This window comes from Stegastes partitus, unplaced genomic scaffold, assembly GCF_000690725.1.
Source record: "Stegastes partitus isolate 25-593 unplaced genomic scaffold, Stegastes_partitus-1.0.2 Scaffold2362, whole genome shotgun sequence".
NCBI lineage: Eukaryota > Metazoa > Chordata > Actinopteri > Pomacentridae > Stegastes > Stegastes partitus.
This window is the reverse complement of record NW_007580093.1, coordinates 21,334-22,465: the sequence shown is the minus strand read 5'-3', so window position 1 is coordinate 22,465 and position 1,132 is coordinate 21,334. Positions and strand designations below refer to the sequence as shown.

Below are 1,132 nucleotides of genomic sequence, written 5' to 3'. Positions count from 1 at the left end.
ATGTAAACATTCTTAGAAACACGTAAACATTCATGTAAACATGTAAACATTCTTATGAAGACATGCGATTCACAGTTTGTTTGTGATGTGGAGATGCTAAATAATAATCTGAACAGTCAGCAGCAGAATATCTCTGCTCCTTGTTCCAGCAGTACAAACATCCTTATTATCAGCTGCTGTGTTGATTATCAGCTGCTGTGTTGATTATTAGTCATTTGTCATTTGCAGCTCAATAACAGCTGATCACAGATCAGACTCAGAGTCCAACAGGACAGGCAGTCGCTGTGCTTCTGATCCTGAAACGTCAGATTATCAAGTGAACAAGAGGAACAAAGAGAAGAAAAAGAAATTGAAGAGCAGCTGATCTGCAGCAGGGAACCTGACAGGTAGAAACATTCAGACTTCATACAACCAGCTGAAGACTCTCTATGTTAGAACAGATTATTTTACTGATCAGCTGTAACTGATTTCCATCGATCGGTATTGATCATGCAGCTCTCAGGATGACTCGGCGGCTGTCGTCTCTGGAGGTTCTCCTCAGCGTTGTCGCAACGCTTCTTCTCATCTGTTGTGTTGGACTGATTGTCATCTCGTATCTCTCCCTGAAGCCCGAAGGTAGACTCACAGTCTGGTGTCAACCAGCTGATCGATGGCATCAGGTCTGATATTGATTACGTTGTTGTTGATGTGCCGAGGTGCCGTTGAACCGGTGCAGCTGACGGGTCAGATGGTGATCAAACAGGGAGCTGAGTTCTCTGAAGAGCTGAAGAACTCCAGCAGCCTGCAGTTCAAATCTCTGGCTTTCGACATCCAAAAGCTGGTGAGATCAAAAGCTTTGGTTTTGAAAGAGATTTAACCTCCACACAGAATAAAAGCAAAACTGCAGATTTAAAAAAACCCTGATCAGATCAGAGCTTCATTATTTACCGATGTCACAGATCAAACAGGTGTAGGTTTCACTGTGAAGTCACCTGACCACAGTCTCACTTCTGATTGGCTGACAGGTTTCTGAGGCGTTCAGTCTCAGTGAGCTCAAACAGGTGTACAAGTTCTGTCAGGTTCAGCACTTCAGGTAAGATATCTGATCAATCATATCATCACTGATCAATCACACCATCACTGATCAATCACA

General features: G+C 43.3%; 1 protein-coding gene across 1 annotated transcript in view; it reads left to right on the top strand.

Moving 5' to 3' along the window:
• Positions 1–503: 503 nt before the first annotated feature.
• Positions 504–1,132, top strand: part of tmprss15 (transmembrane serine protease 15) — a gene marked incomplete at its 3' end in the record, with an annotated part of 21,736 nt that continues 21,107 nt past the window's right edge. The window contains exons 1-3 of the mRNA XM_008304952.1: positions 504–615; positions 696–820; positions 1,005–1,072. Of these exons, the coding sequence (XP_008303174.1) occupies positions 504–615; positions 696–820; positions 1,005–1,072 (305 nt within the window). The remainder of the gene's footprint in view (positions 616–695; positions 821–1,004; positions 1,073–1,132) is intronic.